The sequence below is a fragment of the Marmota flaviventris genome, chromosome 17, assembly GCF_047511675.1.
Source record: "Marmota flaviventris isolate mMarFla1 chromosome 17, mMarFla1.hap1, whole genome shotgun sequence".
Lineage (NCBI taxonomy): Eukaryota > Metazoa > Chordata > Mammalia > Rodentia > Sciuridae > Marmota > Marmota flaviventris.
Genome location: NC_092514.1, coordinates 37,531,411 through 37,550,626, shown reverse-complemented (window position 1 = coordinate 37,550,626; position 19,216 = coordinate 37,531,411). Strand labels below are relative to the sequence as shown.

Below are 19,216 nucleotides of genomic sequence, written 5' to 3'. Positions count from 1 at the left end.
AAACTATGCCCAATTTACAACCACAACCATGTGATCACGGCCACGGTTCTCAGATCAGGTATTCAGGAAGGACAAAGCAGGTGTCTTGTGCCTGCTCTGTAATATCTGAGGCCTCAGCTGGGGAGACCCAAGGCTGGAGATGACTCAAGGACTGGGGGCCTGCATCTTTGGAAGGCCCACTCATCGGAACCGTTGGCACCCAGGCTGGGGGTGGGTGTGGAGACTGCAGCTGCAGACGGGAGACACTCGGCTTCCTCAAACGTGGAGGCTTCAGAGTAGGTGGACCTCTAATGGGGCTGCTTATGGCTCAAAGCAGAGTACCCTATTGCGTGAGGCCATTGGATCACCTGCCTTTTATGGCTATTCTTGAAGTCACACAGCCTCGTTTCTGTTTCACCTTACTGGTTAAAAGCATCTTATTGGGCTGGGGATATAGCACAGTTGGTAGAGGGCTTGCCTCACATGCACAGGGCTCTGGGTTCAATCCCCAGCACCAAAAAAAAAAAACGCATCTTATTGTTGGCCCTGATTCAAAGGGAGGGGACATAGACCCATATAAACATGCTTCAGATCCTCCTCAGTCTACCCTCTGATTTAAAGTATTTGCATTGAAAAGAATTTACATTTATCTGATGTTTAAGATTCATTCATTCCCTGTATGGTACCCCAAAAGTCTTTTTCTTCTGATGGTATCAGGTTCAAGGTTGAGGACTGGGATCTTGTCATCTAATTCAGTCAAGGTGCCATTGCTCAAGTTGTTTCTTTGATCCAAAGACCTATGAACTAAACTGATAAGTTGTCTTCCCCACATTTAAGGGTGCATGTTCCCAAAGACACCCCTATTTAGAGAGGGCGTGGTAATGGAAGGCATATCCCAGTCACTGGCCATCTGTGTCTGCAGCTAGGTGGGCTTGGTAGCCTGCTGCCTGCCTGCAGAAGCTTGGGAGTCCAGAAGCCTCTTTGCATTTTGTAACATCTCAGTTCCTTTCAGTCCAATCTGAACTCTTTAATCCAGTCCTTTGAAATATGAATGGATTCGCTGTGCATCGATTCATGATCTCTATTTGATGAGACACATACACACACCCCTCTGCAAATTAAGGCGTCCTGTTCCTCAAGTTCCTCTGTGGACAAGGCTCTTCAGACTCCGCTGAGCCCTGTTTTGATGGAGAGAATTTGCAAGTCATGCTCTGAAGATGTTGAGAGCGCCTTTCATCTATCTGGAAGATTCTTTGAAGCAGTGCTTTAAGTCTATCTGAGGTTGTAACAAAGGATCTTAACAGTCCTGATCCATTGCCCTGAAACTATTTATATATATAATAGATATAGATGAACATACAATATCTTTAGATTAGTTGTAGATGAACATACGATATCTTTATTTATTAGTTCATTTTTTATGTGTGCTAAGGATCGAACCAGTGCCTCACACATGCTAGGCAAGCGCTCTTCCGCTGAGCCACAACCCCAGCCCCCCTGAAACTATTTCTTAATATGAGAATCATTTGCCATCTGGAGAAGCTAGGAATAAGAAACAGTTTTATTTTCAAGCCCAGCAATTGCGGGCTTCTTTGTATTTCCTCTAAATTTTGCCTGAAAGCCGAACAGTTCTTTATTAGGCTCATCTCTTTCCTCTTGCTTTTTTTTTTTTTCATAGACAGCAAGAAGCCAGATGGCAGTTTCATTATTCTGTCAAGAAACCTCCTTAACTAGATCATCACATTTGCCGGGTACATTTTCTGTTCTCTACCTTCCCACCGGCACCATGTTGTCAGATTTTCTTCCGGGTCGTCACAAGGGTCCCCTTGCCTGCGACCTGAAACTGAGCCTTCCTTACCCTCCTTGCCTCCCCAGGGCCTCCTCCCCGCTCTCCCAGCTCCTGCTAGCTTCCCAAAGCCAGCGCCCGCTGTGTTGGGGCCACGTCTCGGTAGCCCCACTCCTCGAATCACATTCTTATCACAGTTACCACGGCCGTGTCACAAACCACCCAGACTGGGTGGAGTTGAGCAACCACCATTTTATTATGTGCCCAGATTCTGTGGGTCATGGAAAAGACCAAGCTCTGTGGCATACCCCTGTAATGCTAGTGACCCCAATGGCTGAGGCCAGATGATGCAGGTTTGAAGGCAACTTAGCAAGACCCTGAATCAAAATGAAAAGTAAAAAGGGCTGAGGTTGTGGCTCAGCACCCCTGGGTTCAAAGAAATGAATTTGGACAGGGCACATTGGGGCCAGTTGAGCACTAAAACACAATGTCTTGGGCTGCATCTGGGGAGACTCTAAGGCTGCCTCTCAGCACCCCAGGATTCCTCAGGCTGTGCTTTGAATTGGTTTGCCCTGCTCCAGAATTCACATTGGAATTTAATCTCATTGTGCGTTATTTAAAAGGGTGGAAATTTCATCTGACTGGTGCTTGGAGATGGGGCTTTGGGAAGGGCACTGTGGCTAGATAAGGTCATGGGAGCAGAGTCTGTGGTTGGAGAATGGTGGATTATAAGAGGAGAGGGAGAGACTGGGGGACACACATACACGTGCTTCCTCTCTAACCATCTGATTCCCTGTGCATCCCAGGACTCCACCAGCAAGAAGGCCATTACCAGATGCATCCCCTCAGTCGTGGACCAAAACTGCAGCCCCACATAAACCTCTTTTCTTTATAACTTAACCTAGTCTGTGGTGTTGTATTATCACCAACAGAAAAACAAAGACACTCAACCCTCAAACACACACGTGTCTGCTACCAGAGCTGGGGATGCTCAGACCAGGACTGCTGACCAGAGTGTCCACACATTTCCTCCCCAAGGGCTTGGCTTCCTCACTGCCTGATCGCCTCAGGATGGTCAGCCCATGTGGCTGAGGGCACAGGCACTTGGTTGCTTCAAGCTTTGGCTATTTGAAAAGGGATAAATTCTCAGCTGTCCCAAACCATGTGTTACTTCCATAATGAACCAGCAAAGTTAAGAGTCCTGATTTGTATGTAGTTGACATAGGAGTAAGGAAGGAACTGGGGGGTGGGGGGAGGGATATTGAAAGAGGCAGATGAATGGAGAACAGAGAGACCCAATGAGAAATCAAATCACCGGGCATCCTGCAAAAAGCCAGAGCAGGTGTCTTCCAAGATTCTGGATGGAAAACAGAAGGAACAGAACATTCTCCAAGTGAGGAGCAGCCAAGTCAATTTGTTGATTGAGATCAGAAGGCAGAAATATTCATAATCCTGCCGTCAAACCAAAGAAGTGAAGTAGAGAATAGTAAGTCCAAAAAGCCAACGTATATACCAAAAATTAAGACGATACCTGAAGAAGGTCAGTGGCCCCCGCCATTCCACGAAAGCCGTGCACCGGGCGTATCTTTGGGATAAAAGGGAAAAAAAGTCAAGTTAGAGATTTTTGCAGACGGCAGTAACCCAGGAGAGAAGAGGTCTTCCTACCAAGAGGACCACGGAGTAAGTCAGGAACAAAGACACCCCAGAGCGGAAGCCAGAAGAGCAGCTCTGTGAGAAAGGCCGAGATCTCCTCCCAGGGTGGCCCTTGGCTTTAAAGGACTCAGTGAGCAGTTGAGGAGGTGAACTGCTTTTGAAGTAACAAGAGCTGGTGGCCTTCTGCGTTATTAGGTGGCTTTGTTATCGACTATCAGAGCCCTCCCTGTCATCCCCACATTCTTCAGAAATCCACAGCTTCTTGAAACTTATTTTGAAGATTCTGGGTTTGCAGCCAGCATTGAAGGGCCCCCAGTTTTCACTGACAGAGGATTCACCTGGACCCACAAAGGCAGAGACCCACAGAGCAGGCAGGGAGATGGGAATGTGAAGCCAAAAGACAGCAAGCAAAATCACCCAAGCCACAGTGGACCTTGGTGAATCATGACCCCATCCCTGACCCCTCGTGATAGTGTACCTAAAGACACGGTTTTGCAGCTGGGAGTGTGGATGGGGCAACGGTTCTTGTCCTACAAAGTGGGACAGAATCTGATCCAACAACTATGGGTTTTGCCTCAACGTACATGTTTTCAATTTATTGAAAACCGGGAAGTTGGGAATCAAGGATTGCTTGCTTATTAAGAGAAACTAATTAAAGTTAAATTCTATCAAAGAGAATCTTGCTATAAGAAAAGTACAGCAGCAACCAAAATAGATTGAATTCCAAGTCACCTGTTTCAAGCCATTTTGAGTAAACCTGTATTATTAAAATACAGTCCCTTAAAGATCATCACTGCAGCCAGGAGCAGTGGTGTACATCTGTAATCCCCATTGGCTCAGGAGGCCGAGGCAGGAGGATCGCAAGTTCAAAGCCAGCCTCAGCAATTTAACAAGGCCTTAAGCAACTCAATGAGACCCTATCTCTAAATAAAATACAAAAAAAGGGCTGGGGTTATGGCTCAGTGGTTAAGTGTCCCTGAGCTCAATCCCTGGTACCAAAAAAAAAAAAAAAAAAAAAAAAATCATCATTGCAGTGTTGGGTATATCATCTTCAAAGATTAGCTGTTTCCTTTGTAAAATTCTCACAGTCCTAATTGATACAGCCCATGAAAACACAGAAAAGATAGGGAGAGAACTTAGTATTTTATGGGTTTGTTCATATGACAAAGGAACCTGGATTTCTTGATCTGAGTACTGATCTATTTTTGTAGCTTTCAAGAATTTTTAAGCCAATTTGACATGTATCTACAGCACTGAGACTTAAAAAGAATAATCAGAGGAAGCTCTCTGCTCTGATGAAAATGTTCTGTGCCTTAATTTGGGCATCAAAAATCATCCACCTGTTCACCTGAAAAATCTGTGAATTTTATTAAATGTAAACTGTACCTCACCTGTACATTTAAAATTCATGAATTTTATTCATCATATGTAAATTACACCTCAATTTTTAAAAAATCTTATTTGACTAATGGATCAAATTGCATAAAATTTTGGGTAGGAGTGGGAATTATGTGTTTTAATTTCCAGTTCTTTCTTTTTTTAACCTGCTATTTATAAAAAGAAGAGCTAGATGGTATCTGGTAGCATACCCCATTGCTATCATTTAAAAAATTGCAGCTGAGTGTTGTGGTGTCTGCCTATAATCCCAGCAACTTGGAAGGCTGAAACAGGAGGATCACAAATTGAAGGCCAGCCTCAGCAACTTAATAAGACCCTGTCTCAAAATAAAGGCCTTAAGCAACTCAATGAGATGTTGGGGATGTAGTTGAGAGGTAGAGCAACCCTGGGTTCAACCCCCAGTCCAAAAAAAGAATAAAATAAAATAAAAATTGCATTAAAAGATTCAGGCACAAGTTTCTGGGATCAGTCTTGGTGTGTGTTTTTGGTCCCCTCGTAATCTTATATTGAGAAGGAAATCTGTTCTCCATCCACAACATCTTGCTCCCAAAGATTACCAGTGATGAGAAAATTAAAACCAATAGAGTGATGAGATAGTTACTAAATGCATATGAGTGTTTGCCAGCCTGCTATGGAGAGAGCTATTGTTTCTATACCATTGGGTACTGTAAATAAACAACAATACCAACGTTGAGCCTGACCTCAAGAGAATAATTCTAGTTGGACAAGCACACCGATAACATGAAGATGTGGCCCACTAATAAGTGGGGCTAGATTGATGTACTGCTTATTAGTGAACCATCTTTTCACTTGTGCAATATCCTCTCTCTGTCATGGTGTGTTACCCTGCTAAATTCAGTTTATTAATTATCTGAGATTTTTACATCTATTAGTTTCTGGGATGAGAGAGCGAGAGAGAGAGAGAGAATGAACATACACAAGCATGGCACTTCATCAAGTTTTGCTACCAGGATTAAATAAAATGAATCCGGATGGGTTCCATATTTTTCTGTGCCCTAGAGCATTTTAAGCAGAATAAGAATTACCTAATTACCTGGGCCTTGAAAGTTTGTCTATAACATTACCTCTTCCCAGTGACGTTTAGGAAAGTGTTTACCTGACAACATAATAACATTTTTGCTGGATTATGAGTCAATTCTGATTATTTTTCTTGGAGTCAGTTTTGGTGATTTGCATTTTTCCTGTGAAATCGCACATGTCACAAACCTTTGAATGTACTAATGCATAATTGCAAATGTTCTTTTGTGATTTCTAAAGTAAACACACTTTTTCTTAAAGCCCTTTCTCACTGCTAACATTAGACATTTGTGGTTCTGACTTGTTTTTTCCTTGATGAGACTCTGCTGAGCATTTGTTTCTTTTATGAGTCTTTTCAAAGAACCAGCTCTTTAATTTATCATCATGTATATTGTTTTTCACATTCATTAACTTCTGTTTTTATCATAATTAATCTTTAGCTTGCTTTCTTAATTATTTAATTAATTTCTTTTTTTGTTTTGTCTTTTTCGTTTGACTGATTTACTTCTTTCTTATTTAATAATATATATTGTAGATTACGTACTTTCTTCTGAATTTAGCTTTGACTGTATCAATTAATTTTGTGCGGGAGGAGGAGGTACCATGCATTGAACCCAGAGACACTTTACCACTTAGCCACACCAGCCTTTTTTACTTTTTATTTAGAGAGAGGGTCTCACTAAGTTACCTAGGGCCTTGCTAAGTTGCTGAGGCTGACTTTGAACTTGAGATCCTCCTGCCTCAGCCTCCCAAACCACTGGGATTATAGGTGTGCACCACCGTGCCCAGCTCAAAATTATATTCTTGGCAATATAAAAGTTTATTTGTGGTTTTTGCCTTGAATTTTGTATTGTCTGTTATTCCTATTCCATTCCAGCTTTCTTTCTGGTATATCTTTGTCTGTCTTTTGTTTTGTTTTGTTTTGTTTTTTATTTTGCTATAGGGTCTCCCTATTTGCCCAGGCAAGCGATTCTCCCACTTCAACCTTCCAAGTAGCTGGGACTACAGGTGTGGGCCACCATCCCCAGCTACCCTTTTATTTTTATCTTTCCATGTCTTCTTGTTTTAAATACATATTTTATAAATAAAGAAGAATTAAATTTTGACTTTTTACCTAATCTGTGAGCTTTTCTTATCCAGATGAGAGTTCATATCTCCTACAGAAACTAACATTTTTTTCTTAAATTTAGTCATTATTTAAATGCTTTTCACTTTTCATCTCCCAATGCTGTTTCCTTCTTTTTTCCAGTTACTACATTGGTTGAGTTTTATTTATTCTCCTTTTACTAATGATTAGAAGGTTATACTTTCTTTTTGATGTTAATAATGGTTCTGTTAAGTATTTAACTGATCTTTCTTTGTGGATACCAAAAATAAAATGAATTTACTTATCTTTTCCTATGAATGATGAAAAAATTAACATTTCCTTTCTCTCCTCTTCCCACATCCTTCCTTATAATTCCAAACAGAAGCAACAACTTTTTTTAATAAAGGAAGTAACCCTGAACTTCAGTTTTCTTTGTAGGTAACTTATTTATCATGCCTAGGTACTTGAAGATTTTTCATCTTTTTTCTAGAAATTTGACACTTTGGGCTGCACATCCAAGTGACCCTGGCCCTGTGTGATCTTTCTCTGTCTAGACGCAAACCATTTCAACATGAGAATTTTTCTTCCACTCTCCTTTTGTTTTCTGTAGTGTCTATCCTGCGCCACTTCCAGGGTGTACTTAACTTAGGTCTATCTTTTGGAATCATCTCTTTCTCGAACATGGGTCTGTTCTGCACTCATTTCATAAATGAGAGTGCGATTTAGAGGCTTCCTCTTGGAATGCGCCCTACCCTGCTCCGTGGTACTCTCTCCACTGTGGAGGAGGGTGCCTGCCCTGAACCCTCGGACTCCTCCAGCAGGGTCCAGCATCTGGTCCTTCTCACCCAAGAGAGGCTGGGACAGTTGAGGTGGGTTGCAACCAGCAATTCTGTATGCCCTGGGCAAATCTTCAAGACTGGAGAAGGAAAGTTGAGACTTGTCATATCAGAGACCCCACAGACTGTGAGAAAGGAGGCACCCAGGGTCAGGGAAGGCGCTTCCCTTTGGCTCACAGAAGCTGTGTGGCTGCCCAGAGGTCACCGCATACCAACTCCTTCCCAGCTAGGTGTTTTCTCACGGTACCTTGCATCTGCATGGTACTGTGAAGTGTTTAAATCATACTTTCATTCATAGAGTTTTGCTGTTATACATCTTCACATAAGAGTGTAAAAGCCATCTTTTGTGGGGGTTTTTTGTTTGTTTGCTTGTTTGTTTGTTTGTGGTTATTTTAGACCAACCTGAGTTGCTCCCATTTGATCCTTACCACACCCTGTAAGGTAGACAAGGCACCTGCCATTTTCCTTATGTTACAATAAAAAGAGGAGTCAGAAATCCCAAGAAATCAGAAGGTTCCTGGGATTCACGTGCAGTCTATCTCTCTTCCCTATGTACCATCTCCTCTCCCAGAACAAGAGATTTTCTGGATGCCATTTGTCCTGTCCTGGGATGATGGAGACCCAATATTTCATTGTGTAGCAGAGCAGGTTAAGTGCTACCCTGGGGCTTGACACATCCTGAGGCCTGAGAAGAATCAATTCCTCTCCACAGCAGCTGAAGCCACTCCAGCAGGGAACAGGGAAGAGAAGCCACACCCTGAGTGGGTAGGGGCTAAAGAAGAACCCTCTGGAAGGGATCCTCCATCCCAGGGTTTCAACCCTCTTGCTGCAGCTCCCCCTTCCCAGACCCCTGCAGCCAATGCTCCTGTGATGCGCTGGCAGTTACAGGTTAAATCAGAACTCTCCTGAGAAGTGCGGCATAAATTTTAATTTGGATTTAAAATAATCAAATGAGAGTGAAGCATCATAGATGTAAAATAGTTTTTTTAAATGAAAATGATACTTTTAATTTAATCATATAAAAAAATCATTTAGATGCTGTCCATCTAAGTGGCAGAGAAATTGCTATATTGTCCTACTGACGGTCTCTGAAAGCCCGAGATCTGAATTTGCTGCTAAATGATTTCCAGCTCCTGAAATATTTTCCCTTCCGTTCAATAAGCACTGCCTTTAGCACTCTTTAAAATCAACTTAGGAACTCACCTCCAATGAAAATCTATTCATGGGGATACTAATTTATGTGTCTTTTGTTCATTTGTTTACACATGGATTTTGGTGATAAAAAGAACGAGGATCTGAGTCCACAGCCTGCTTTCTGGTTTCCAGATCTGCAAATCAGCTAACTTTGAGGCTCCATTTCCTTATCCATAAAATTGGAGCATTAACTAAAAGGCCTTCCCAATCCATAACTGTTAAAGTGTTCTTTGGGGGATTATGAATCTCCCAAGAATAGGACTTACATCTCCAACATCTTCACTAAGTCGCCCCTACTCCAAGTGCTGGCACTGGGCACTTCCCAGGTGGCTCCCTGGACCAGGCTGACTGCATGCCCACCTAATTGATAGCACCTGGGTCAGCCAGGGGCCAGCACTTCAGATTTTCTACAATAAAACAAATACAAGATGAGAAATCTCTCCAGCTTCTGCTTTATTGACCCAAGTAGAAGGTCTTGGAATCAAAACAACCAGGGAGCCATATATTTTTTATTTCTATGTAATAAAATTGACATTGGGGTCTCAAGACATGAATAGGTTTATATAGCCCCTGCCAAAATCAGTGTACACAGTAGTTCCATCACCCTAAAAAAACTCCCTTGTTTCAGACTTCTCCAACCCCAGCCTTTGGCAACTGTTAATCCCTTGTCCATCCTTATAATTTTGTATTCAAGAGAATGTCACATAAATGGAGTCATATAATAGGTTACTTTTTGAGACTGGCTGCTCTCACTCAATGTAATACCTCTGAGATTCTGTATTCTGGATTCTGAGATTTGTGTGTTGCATATTGATTTTTAGCATTCATTTGTTCCTTTTTATTGCCAAGTAGCATTCCATAGTATAGATGTATCACAGCTCATTCATCCATTCTTGATGGATCTTCAGGTTGCTTCCATTTTGGGGCAGTTATAATTAGCACTGCTATAAACAGCCATGTGCAAGGTTTTGTGTGAACCTAAGTTTTTTTTTCCTAATAGTTATACATGACAGCAGAATGAATGCATTTTGATTCATTGTACACAAATGGAGCACAACTTTTCATTTCTCTGTCGCACCACACATGCAACATGTACTTAGGATAATGATGTCCATCTCATTCCACTATCTTTCCTGCAGCTATACTCTCTCCCCATCCATCCCTCCCCTTTGCCCAATCAAACTTCCTCCATACTCCCCATACCCCCAAGCCCACTATGGATCAGCATCCACTCATCAGAGAGAACATTCGGCCTTTGGTTTTTTGGGATTGGCTTACTTTGGTTAGCATGATATTTTTCAACTTTATCCCTTTACCTGCAAATGCTATAATTTTAGTCTCTTTTAATGCTGAATAATATTCCATTGTGTGAACATACCACAGTTTCTTTATCCATTCATCTGTTGAAGGGTGTGTGAACTTTATTTCCCTCAGAGGGACACTAAAAATGTCATCACTGCATGTACCTTCTTGGGTCCACCACCAAACTCTATTCACAGTGGCTGTGCCATTTTACATTCCCCCAACAGTGTGTGTGAGTTCCAATTGTTCTGTGTCCACACTAGCACTTGATTTTGTCCCTTGTTGTGGTGGTGGTCTGTCTTGATTCCATCATAGCCATTCTGACAGGGTTATGATGTTATGTCATCAGAGATTCAACTTGCACTTCCTAAATGGCTAGCCATCTGAGTATCTTTTCCTGTGCCTTTTCAGGCAAAGTAATTTCAAATCTTTCCCCCATTTTTAAATTGAATTTTTTACTTTCTTATGGCTTTAAGAGTTCTTTTTATACTCTGGATGTAGATTCTTTGTCAGATACAGCTTTACAAGTGTTCTCTCTCAGTCCCTGGTTAGTCTTGCCTACCAGTGTCTTTCTTAGAGCAAACATTTTAAGTTTGATCAAGTTCAGTTAATCAATTTTTTTCTTATGGATTGTGTATTTTTAACATCATTTCTGAGAAATTTTTACCTACCCTGAGATTTAAAAGATTCTCTAGCATGTTTTCTTCTGAAAGTTTTATAGTTTTACATTTTATATTTAGACTCGTGGTCCATTTCAAGTTGATATTTTTAAGAAGTGTGATTTAGGGAGACATTTATTTCTGTTGGAATGTGAACATTCTCATGTCCTAAGTCACCCAAATGTCCAAAGTATCTTTTCTCCACTGATTTGCCTTCACACTTGGTGGAAGGTACATGTGCAGGTCCATTTCTAATCTGTTTTTCTTCCTTTGCCAACTACATCATCTTGATTACTGTAGCTTTATCATTATTATTAAAATCAGCTACTCTGAGTCTTCCAACCTTATTCTTCTCTTTCAAAATCGCTGGCTCTATTCGAGTTTCTTTGCCTTTCCATACACATTTTAGAATTTGTTTACTGATAATCTGCCCAAAAATCTGGTTAAGATTGTATTGTAACTGTAGATCAGATGGTGGTACACACTATGATCCCAGCTACTTGGGAGGCTGAGGCAGAAAAATCCCAAGCTCTACGCAAGTGTTGGCAACTTTTCAAGACCCCTGGGTCAAAATAAAGAAATAAAAATGGCTGGGATGAAGGCTGGCACAGTGGCACAGGCCTGTAATCCCAGCGGCTTGGGAGGCTGAGGCAGGAGGATCACAAATTCAAAGCCAGCCTTAGCAAAAGCAAGGCACTAAGCAACTCAGTGAGAACCTATTTCTAAATAAAATACAAAATAGGGCTGGGGATGTGGCTCAGTGGTCCTGTGCCCCTGAGTTCAATCCCTCAAAAAAGAGGGAGGGACTGGGGATGTAGCTCAGAGGTAGAGCACCCAGGGTTCAATTCCCAATATAGGAAAACAAAAAATTCAATCGATCAATTTGGGGAAAATTGGTGTCTTAACGATATTGAGTTTTCTAATTGATAAAATCATTCTCTCCATTTATTTAAATTTTTGTAAACTGCTTTAATCAGCATTTTAATTTGACTTCTTCAACATTTTGTAGGGTTTTTCTTCTCCACATTTTTTATTGGTGCATTGTAGTTGTATTTTTAATATATAGTCCAACACACATTGTGCTAGATTTGTATCTTAAGTATTTTAAAAAAAAAAATTTTTTAGTTATACATGGACACAATATCTTTATTTATTTTTATGTGTGCTGAGGATCGAACCCAGTGCCTCCCACATACGAGGCAAGTGCTCTACCACTGAGCTATAGCCCCAGACCAGTATTTTTGTTTCTAAAGTTGTGGGTGGTTTTATTTTTAAATTCCCTTTTCCAGTGGTTCTTTGCAGTATATAGAAATATTTTTTGTATGTTGGCCTTATACCCTTTGACCATACTGAACTTGCTCATTAGTTCTGGGAACTATTTTATAGCTTCCTTGGGATTTTCTGTCTCAGTGACCACACAGTCTGAAAATAGACTTTTGTTTCTTTTCAGTGTGTGCTGGGTAGTTTTTTGACTCTGGCCTTGTGCACTGGCTAGAGCCAACAACGTGATGCTGTGGAGCAGCAGAGAGTAGAAATCCCAGCATTGTTCCTGGTCTTAGGGGGAAAGCATTCAGTCTTCCTCCACTAAGATAGCTGTGGCATTTTGATAGAAATCATTTATCAGGTTAAGTTTTCTCATCCTGATTTGCTGAGAAATTTTTATCATAGGTAGATCATGAATTTTGTCAAGCTTTTTTACACGTTGTTGGATTCAATTTGCTAATATTTTATTGCCTATTTTTACATCCATGTTGCTGAAGCATATCAGTTTATACTTTTTTTGCACTCTCTGTATCTATATTGGGGATCAGAACAATAATAGCTTTTTAAATAAATTAGAAGTGTTCCCTTCTCTTTCTAGAAGAGATGTGACAATTGTGTTATTTCTTCTTTAAATGCTTGGTAGAATTCACTGGTGAAATCATCTTGGCCTGCAGTTTTCTTTTTTAAAGGTTGATAGCTATAAATTTAATTTCTTAAACGGAGAACTATTTAGGAGAATTCTTCTTGGGGGCATTTTGGTAGTTTGTAGATTTCAAGGAATTTTATTGTTGTATCTAAGTTGTTGAATAAATTGTGGTACATAGAGCTGTTCAGAAGATTCCCTTATCATCTACTTAATATCCACATATGTAGCAGTAGCTTCTCTTCTATTCCTGATGCTAGTGACAAGGTCTCTCCATTTTTTCTTTTGGGCTAGAGGTTTATCAATTTTGTTGATCTTCGGAAAGAACCATCTTTTTATTTCACTTATTTTTTTTCTCTGTCATTTTCTGCTTCCAATTGCATTCATTTCTGCTCTTTATTGTTTCCATGCATCTGTTTATTTCACAAAACTTGATGAAGATTAAAGTCATCACCATGATTGAGCAAAACTCTTAGAATTTTCCTTCAGTACTGGAAATGGAATTCATACTAGGCTAGATCTTTACCACTGAGTTATCCCCTAACCCATAAAATATATTTTTAAAATTCATTAGTTTGAGAACCATCTTAGCAGTGGTCCTGTGTTGTCTCTTTTCAGTTGACTGGTCTGAGCGTCTCCAATGGAAAGGACCAACTTGTAGTGTTCCATACAAAAGATAACAAAGACCTCATTGTGTGCCTCTTCAGCAAGCAGCCCACCCATGAGAGTCGAATTGGAGAACTTGTTGGAGTCCTGGCGAATCATTTCAAGAGGTAAAGTTTTATTTTTGTAACTAAGACAGGTTTTAAATGTATGAAATCATAATTATCACTGAACTTGTTTGGTGCCAATTTTAATCTATTGAGTTATTTTCCTCCATAGTGACAATCCAATCATCTGTTTCATAGAAGGTAAAATTAGTAACCAGGCTTAGCTTCAGGATTAGGAATGATCCTCTGCTTTCCCAGTCTCTAGCTAAACCAACAATGAGAGGTTTCCCTAATGGGTATTTCTTCACAGTGAATTCAAATGTAATTAAATCCAAACAATAGGAAAAAATTACTTTGTATTCTTACCATCACAGCTCCTCATTTGCTTCCAATATAATCAGCGTATCTACTATTACTCTAAACAAATTAGAAAGCAGATTCAAGATAACATGTAGGTCTATGAAGACTAAAGAAATTCCCAGGAGAGTCAATAGCTGCTATAAAAACATGGATTCATGGTGGAATGTGGTACACTCTGAGAACTTCATAGAAAACCTAGTTGATATCTGGGTATATGTGTGTGTGGTGAACAATGATGTAAGAAATATAAACTAGGGGAGAGGAGGGGAGGGGGGATGGTGGAGGATGGGAAAGGCAGCGGAGCACAACAGACACTAGTATGGCAATATGTAAATCAATGGATGTGTAACTGATGTGATTCTGCAATCTGTGTATGGGGTGAAGGTGGGAGTTCATAACCCACTTGAATCAAAGTGTGGAATATGATATGTCAAGAAATTTGTAATGTTTTGAACAACCAACAATAAAAAATTTAAAAAAAAAAAGAAATATAAACTGAGAGCAGACCCTGAGGGCAATGGGGACCCGCAAATGGATCATCTAACATGGGGGAGGGATTTTGTCTGGTTACTTATTGAAGTTGTTTTAGAGATGGAGTTTTTCTTCCCACAAGAGGTCATGGGATGAGCGGGTCTCTCCATAGTCGAACTTTCTTCTCACTGTGGCAACCATCCCCCATCCCATCTCGAAGCTGGGGGGGAAAGACAACCAGTGATGATCCAAGTGATGATACTGGTTCCTTTTCCTTCTATAGACATTTCCCACATTCCCATAAATAATCAAGTACTACTTGTGCCAGTGTAGACTTGGCTTTGTCCCCTTCTTAAAGATATTTAGAGTCAGATGTCCGCATGTCTAACTCTACTGCATTTTTTTCTTGCTGATAAATATATTGACTATAATTTTAGAGGCAGAATACCCAGGTCGTTTATTTTATGTTATTAAACCTTGTGTTCTAGATCAAAGTGGATCTTTAGATATTCCAAATTATTTGGAGTCCTTTGAAAAATGCTCTTTTAACTGCCAAATAATTATAAAACTGAGAGTTTATAATCTAGAATGGAAGGTAAAGACATAAAAGCATCTCTAAATAATTATCTGTGACTCCCATAAGCAGACTTATTTTCCTGATGACATTTAGTTATCACAAAGTACGGGCATTTAAAGGAATTATAGTTCATCATCTTGAATTTGGATGCTTGTAGTAACGGATACAATAGTTTTTGCCTGAAGAACTGAAGTATTTTGTCTCAATCTTAGTCCTTGTTTAGTGTCTCCTACTGACAGAAATAGAATTCACAGATTCACTTCCTTTTCGTAGCATATGTGCTCTGAGATTTATTTCTAGGTGCATGCTTCCTATCTTTAATATATGCAAGAGTTTTAATTTCTTTAAAATTCATAAATGTATGGAGGCAAAGAAGGCCGTCAAGATGCTGGGTATTTTTGTTTACTCTTTTTGTTTTTATCTTATGCATGAAGAGCATGAGTAGTAATGAGACATAAAATCTGTCCTGACTGACCCCAGAAAAGTCAAGCTTGGGGGCTGGGGCTGGGGCTTACTGGTAGAGCACTTGCCTAGCATGTGTGAGGCACAGGGTTTGATTCTCAGCACCACATAAAAATAAATAAATAAAAATAAAGGTTCATTCACAACTATATATATATATATATATATATATATATATATATATATATATATATGCATGTTTATATGTTTAAATAAGGAAAAATATCAGGCTTGAAATTTGGGCTTAGAATTATAATGATCAAGCTATTATTAACTTCATTTTTTTTTCTATTTTCCTTTATTGTCTGTCTCATATCATTGATATGATTTTGAAGTTCACGTTGTAGTTTTTTTGTATTGTTGTTGTTGTTCCTGGTTTTGGATTAGGGATTGAACCCAGGGACCCTTTTATACTGAGCCACATCCCTTTTTATTTTTTATTTTGAGACAGGGTCTTGCTAAGTTGCTGAAGCTGGCCTTGAATTTGCAATCATCCTGCATTGCTGGGGTTTTAGGCGTGTGCCACCACTCCCAGCCACATTGTGTTTTACAAGCATAATTATGTGGCATATGATCTTACTTGTCCCTGGGGTGACTATGGAATTCTACAGGGGAGAGGGATTTAACTCCAGGCCAATTATTTATCTTTAGATCATTTCTCTAACCTGCATTCTAAGAAGTTTTCTAGGCAGAAGATGGGAGGAAATGGCTCAAAATTTCATAAATTAACAGAGGTTGATTTAAACAGGAGTCATTGTCTTTAAAAAATTTATAAAGAGAGAGGATCAGAACTTGATCGGGGGCTGAGGTTGTGGCTCAGCCATAGAGCGCTTGCCTAGCACGTTCGAGGACTTGGGTTTGATCCTTAGCACCACATAAAAATAAGTAAAATAAAGGTATTGTGTCCAACTAAAAAATAAATATTTAAAAAAAAAAACTTAAAAATCCACTAGCAAAACTTCAGCAAAGTTTCAGAATTTTTCAAATTTTGAAAAAAGAGTATCTCATTTCATTAGGCTAGTACAACACTGTACCCCAAACAAATAAGGGTAGCACAAGAAAACAAAATGATAGTCCAGTCCCACTTTAGTACAGATTTTTTTTAATACTAAATAAAATGCCAACAAATTGGATCCAAGAGTGTTTCAAAAGAACACATTATACGCACTGAGGTGGTCCTGAGAATGCAGGGTGGTGGGGTACATGGACAGCTCTGTAACCTATTCCCCAGATGAAAGGAGGAAAGAATTCCATCTCCCCAGTAGAAACACAAGTGCTACTTGATAAAAGGCAGTGCTGACTGCTGATAAATAAACACTCAAACAAAGTGGGTAAACACAGGAATGGGAACAAATAAAAGGCAAATTTGCAGCTGCCAACCAAAGTTAGTTGCACAGAAATGGTTCAGTGGCTACTACCCAGAGGGCCTGTGGCTTCAGGACTTCTCTCCTAAGTCATGTTGTCCCCAGTGAAGGGGAAGGATGTATGCAAGCCGAGGGAAGAAATGACGTTGGGCACAGGACAGTTTAGAAAGAGAATGTGAGGCCACAACCCAGTTGAAACTGCAGGACACCCCTAGCAGGACAGCCTTCTCTCTTCAAGGGCCACATTCAGCAAGGGGTTTCCCCCACTCAAAGTCAATGATAAACCAAAAGAGAAGAACAAGCGAGATATGCACAGGCAATATAAACATAAGGAACAAAGGAAGTCAGCAAAGGCAGATTTAAAAATGAGGAATAAATTTTACATTAAAAATGCTTGGAGGGGGCTGATTGTGGCTCAGTGGTAGAGCGCTCACCTAGCACGAATGAGGCCCTGGGTTTGATCCTCAGCACCACATAAAAATAAATAAATAAAATAAATGTATAATGACCAACAACTAAAAAATAAATATTTTTTTAAAATGGTTGGAGGGGGACAGGCCCTAGGTGGAGTGATAAGAACTAGACCTACCCTCTTGCCTTAAACCACAAAAAGTAGGCAAAATGTGTGAAGCAACCATTTTCAAGACATTGGGCATCAGAGAGCAAAGGATGTGTTCCCCAAGAGGTAAGAAACAGAGAAGCTGACCCCATGACCCTACCATGAGGGAATTGCCAGGCCATATGTTCGCAGGGAACCCAGGTGGACCTGGCAGATCCCCCTGAGCCATGGAAGCTGAGAGGAGAGTCGGGGAGACCAAGACAGCTCAGTTTGCAGATCAAGGTGCCACAAACTCCAGGGGTCTGTGTAGGATCCCCTCAGGTGTGCTGCAAAGTACTGAGTAGTGCATGAGGAAGAGAAAACTCCCCAGGCCTGGGAATGAACCAGCTGAGAGGACCAAAGAGAGCCTAGCACTCACACTGAACAGGAGGAGCCTCTGTCCTACAGGCAAACAGAGCACCTCATAATTCACAGGGTGTTTGGGCGAGGGTTTTACCTCAGCAGAGGGAAATAATTGGCCCTAGAATAACTAATGCTGTGGTAGATACTGCCAAATAATTCTCAAAAGCAAGACCCAAAGGATCAAACTGCTTCCAACTAATTTATATCCTGGAGCAAGATTCATGCATATTTAAAGGACTACAAAAATTTCCAAACTCAACACATAGAATTCACCTGAATGTCTGACATGCAATCTGAGATTAAGAAGCATGCAAATAGGTGGAAATCACAATCACTGTGAGGAGAAAAGCCATCCAATTGAAACCAGCCTAGAGCTGACAGGAACATTAGAATTAGCAGACGCCGACATTAAAAGTTATTACAATGTCAGATGTTTGTAAGTTAATTAGAGACATGGAAAGTATTTTTTTAAAAACCACACATCAGACTTACAGATGAAAAATACACTGATATTTGTAATATTTCATGATTAAAAACAAGAAAGACAAAGCTTTTCACTTTATCCAGTAAATTTTCCTCATCACTATCTTCTCTCATGAGCTAAAGCCAGACCTTTCTTTCCATGTGAATCCTGAAACTAAATATGACTAAGTGTAAGTTAGGTTCTTTCTCTCACCTGCAGTCTGTGTTCAGCCTGTACCTATCATCCCTGTCTCCCCAAGCACCTACTCATACAATTTTCATCTTTCTTAAAACATATGGAAAGACTTTCTTTTTTCCTTGGTGCTGAGGATGGAACCCAGGGCCTTGTGCATGCTAAGCATGTGCTCTACCACTGAACTACACCTCCAGCCCTGAAAACCATCTTTAATAATCTTTGATAAGTATATCCCAAAGGGCGACATTAAGAATATTTAGGCCCAGAGGCATATAGCTCAGTGGTAGAGCACTTGTCGAGCATGCACAAGGCCCTGGGCTCAATACCCAGTACTAGAAAAAAAAAAATTGTTTTAATGACCGTATGGCTCAAGCACAGACCCGTCAGAATGGGTGCTATCTGGAAACACCTAATATGGCCACTCAGCAAGTGCAAGCTGTACTCCACAAATCAGAAATTCCACCAGTGGGAGAAGCCAGGGCCCAAAGCCCAATACATCTTGGGATATGCTAATGAGTTTATTATACAGGTGTCTTTACTGCAGTACTTCTCAGTGCCTTTGCTCACTTTAAATGCAGTCAGTATAAGAGAATTCTACCTACACTGATGTCAAACCGTTTCCAAAATATGTTAAGTGGGGGAAAAGGCAAGGTACAGAATGGTGTGTATAGCATACTATATCAATGTTAAAAAAAAAAAAAAAAAAGTTGTAATATCTCTCTCTCTCTCTCTCTCTCTCTCTCTCTCTCTCTCCACATATACATATATGTATATATATACAGTATATCCCAAAGGGCAACATTAAGGATATTTAG

At 40.2% G+C, this 19,216-nt stretch overlaps 1 protein-coding gene across 1 annotated transcript in view; it reads left to right on the top strand.

The window, feature by feature from the left end:
• Myo1d (myosin ID) overlaps positions 1-19,216 on the top strand; it is a 310,288-nt gene that overhangs the window by 208,610 nt on the left and 82,462 nt on the right. The window contains exon 21 of the mRNA XM_027924185.2: positions 13,457-13,611. Coding sequence (XP_027779986.2) covers positions 13,457-13,611 — 155 coding nt within the window. The remainder of the gene's footprint in view (positions 1-13,456; positions 13,612-19,216) is intronic.